Here is a 3,632-nt window from a genome sequence, read left to right on the forward strand (position 1 = left end):
TGGCACCACTGAGCAAGTTAAAGTTACACCTCAGCTGAGAAGGACACACTTCTTGCTGTCATGAGCATGAGCCTCTCTTCATGAGTAGATGCGGGAGAGACATGGCTGTTTTTCAAAGTATTTTTTTTTGCCGCTGAAAGCACCACAAGTAAAGCACTATCTAGCTGCATTATATTTGAGACATGGCCGATATCACCATCACTTAGCAACTCACCAAAACAATCTAGATTGATAATTAGCACTACAGGTAAGAGGGAAAATACGCAGGCTTGATTTTTGGGTGTGCTGATCCCTTTAAAGCAGCCCACAAGCCACTAGATGTTGCTCTTTTGTGCACCACAGGAGCCTAAAGACCAGGGGTACTTCTCCCAGTTTGTGACTCTGCCAGCGGTGCGATGCGCCATCCATGTGGGGAACCTAACATTCCACGACGGCTCAGAGGTGGAGAAGCACCTTCTGCAGGACGTCATGAAGAGCATCAAACCGTGGCTTGGGGTGCTGATGGATAAATATAGAGTGAGGATTATCAACTGTAGTGGTAAAGCAATTACAATAGTGGTATGCTTACATTTACATTCTTTACTTGTTTGGTCTTTTTCTTCATACACTCAGGTCTTAATGTACAGTGGTCAGCTTGATGTAATTGTTGCGGCTCCACTGACTGAGAGGTTCCTGCCTACTGTCAACTGGACCGGGGCAGCTGAGTACAAAACAACCCCACGCTTCCACTGGAAGGTTCAGCCCAGCGACACAGAGGTGGCTGGTTATGTGAGACAAGTGGGAGAGTTTTACCAGGTAAGCACGCACAGTGGATAGACAATGTGAAAAGTCCTGAGTAAGCATTTGTTTTAAATTCTGTGATCTGTCCTCTTATTATGCAGGTAATCATCCGAGGAGGAGGACACATTCTGCCTTTCGACCAACCGGAGAGGTCCTTTGACATGATTGACAGATTCCTTTCAACACGAGGCTGGATATGAAGTGTTTTGGTGCTGATATATAAATATATATACAGTGAGGGAAATAATTATTTGATCTCTTGCCGATTTTGTAAGTTTGCCCATTGACAAAGAAATAAACAGTCTCTAATTTTAATGGTAGGTCTATGGCATAAACAGAGACAATGTCATTACCGGCACAAAGAAACATGTACAAAGTTATGCAGGCAACAATGGATTCATCAGTTCATTACATATAAACAATATACTTAAGCACTGAAATGAGACTCGACGTACAACAAAAGGCAACAAGTGCTATGGGAACATTATTTACAGACATGAACCACACGTTTACTCCCTTAAAAAAGAAAGGTGGTTGCATTACATGTACAGGATTACAGAAATCAACGATATTATGTACAATATTTATAGTTTTGGATTTAAAGTAATACAATTATAACATCATTAATACATAGGAACTGTTCTCCACCTCTAACAGATCCACACAGACACACGCACACTGCACGTTCATCTATCCTTTTTTGTCTGCCTCTGCAGTAACTAATGCCTTTTTCTGAATCTGGACCCGCTGTCAAAAACTTAACTCTAAAAAACAACATCCTAAAAATGATTCCAGTTAACGGTACTTTTGAAGTCATGAAGTCATTGCCGTAATGTTCACATGCATAAGGTTTATTTGGAATGTTCGAGACAGGGTTTAAAAACAACCTAAAATAAGGCGAGCTTCACACATTGGGGCTCTATAATTAACAACAGGATTAACCAATTTAACGTAAATGCTACCAAGCGTTTCTTTCGAAAGGAAACCCGTAGGTGTAAAGTTAGCTTCTTACCGGTTAAGACAGGCGACAACAGTCATTTTCATCCAATATTTTCATGGCACGTGATACGAATTACCTGTTCGCACATTCTGAAGACTGGAAGGTGAAAATTGAAAGTTGTAACTTACATTTCTTGTACTCATGTAACGAAACTTTCCATCCATAACGGAAAACTCATGAACGACCGCTCAGAGCACGAGCTTAGCGGGGCTGCGACGGTTACAGAGCTCGTGACCATGCTCGTGACGCGTGCACTGCTGCCTCCTGCAAAAGCACCAACCGGGCTGTTATGCTCACTGAACACCTGACAGTTTGCTTTAACAGCTTTCAATTCTACCTTAAAGCAGTTTAAATACTGTACAACCTAACTTACTTTGAAATATTGTTATGTTTAGCAGCTGTTTTACTACGCAGATATATAATAACATTTAGAATAAAAAAATGTATTTTTGTTTATCCTTCTTCGTCAACTTGGTGAAGACGCTGGAGGTTTCCTGCAAGACCGCGCTGAGGATTTAAAGGTTTAAACGAAAAAGCGACGAATCCGACCACGTGACCTAACATGTCAGGTCATATGACCCGCATAGATTTATAATAGATCCATGCATAGAGCTGACAACGTGACCCAGGCCATCCCTCAGTCCCAAACCGGTCCCCGTCCCCTTGCCCTATCCACTCTCCCTCCGTTTGCGCGTTCGCGCGGACGTTCGCCATGTCCCATACCAATTAAGGCGGAGTGGAAGTCGACCTTTAACCCCTTAAATAGCAAGCCACCGGTGAAGGCTGAAGATGATCATAGCTAGAAGGGCACGTGAATCAGGAGAATGGAGGAAACAACATACAAATGTGAGTTTCGCCTCTCTACTTTGTCAAGTATTTTAGATTAAGCACTTACACTTTTGTTCTGACTCACGCTGACTTTACAGTTCCAATCAAAATCACAGAATGTGTTAAGGTGCTAAAAGATAAAACAAAACAAAAAAAGGAGAATATCAATTTGTACCTATGGCCGCTTGATTTCTAGTAAACCCACAAATACCTGAATGCATGCATAAGCTACATCAAAATAAATGAAAACGTGAAATTTACTTCATATCTCATTGCCATGTTTTTTTTTATTATTTCGTTGTGTTCACACGGACACTTGAAAAGACAAGGCAGTTAAGTCAGATACACTAATATGCACTAGAGTAGCAGTTTGACTGTGTGCATCACTTAGGTTACATAATCGATCAATTATTACCACATATTTGATTCATACCTGCTTAATTTATATTTCATTTGAGCACATATGCTAATATATTGTGTTTCCTGAATTGATAATGTAGCCTACATCAAATATGTGAAGACAGATTGATGAGTAATGGCACTGTCAGCAATGGCCACTATTATATTTATATATATCGGAACTATAATTTCTTTATCACTTTAAGTAGCCTCATAGCAGAAACGTGCATGACTAGCCTGTGTGTGGGATAAAATCACATTTAACCTTATCCAACAGATTTATTCAATGAAATCCACATCCATCCATCGCCATGGTTACCACTGTTTCCTTCCGGTGAAGTACAGAGAGTGTCCCATAATCACACCCTCATTTTATACCCTCCCCTTTCATTAGAAGTGCCCTCCACAGCTGCGAGTGTGACTTGTTTGGAGTGACACTCGGCAGTGAAGTGGGAGTGGGTACGGATTGGTTTGGGATTGAGCCTTTGAGTCAATCCGCAGCCTGTGGTCCACAGCTGACCCATTTAGGACACCTCTCTGACTAAAGGCTGGTATTACTCCTGTTGCTATAGAAACCACAATGAACGTAAGGTGAGTTTTAACACATTTAAAAGTATTTTCCTCT

At 41.2% G+C, this 3,632-nt stretch overlaps 1 protein-coding gene across 1 annotated transcript; it reads left to right on the plus strand.

Annotated features, from left to right (window-relative positions):
- Positions 1-342: 342 nt before the first annotated feature.
- On the plus strand, positions 343-1,095 carry LOC121963531 (probable serine carboxypeptidase CPVL; the record flags this gene model as incomplete). Its single annotated transcript, XM_042513818.1, has 3 exons — positions 343-516; positions 613-795; positions 882-1,095. Coding segments are annotated over 3 exons (456 nt in total), but the record flags the coding sequence as incomplete, so codon positions are not given.
- Between the last annotated feature and the right edge of the window lie 2,537 nt (positions 1,096-3,632).

The sequence above is a fragment of the Plectropomus leopardus genome, unplaced genomic scaffold, assembly GCF_008729295.1.
Source record: "Plectropomus leopardus isolate mb unplaced genomic scaffold, YSFRI_Pleo_2.0 unplaced_scaffold11600, whole genome shotgun sequence".
Lineage (NCBI taxonomy): Eukaryota > Metazoa > Chordata > Actinopteri > Perciformes > Serranidae > Plectropomus > Plectropomus leopardus.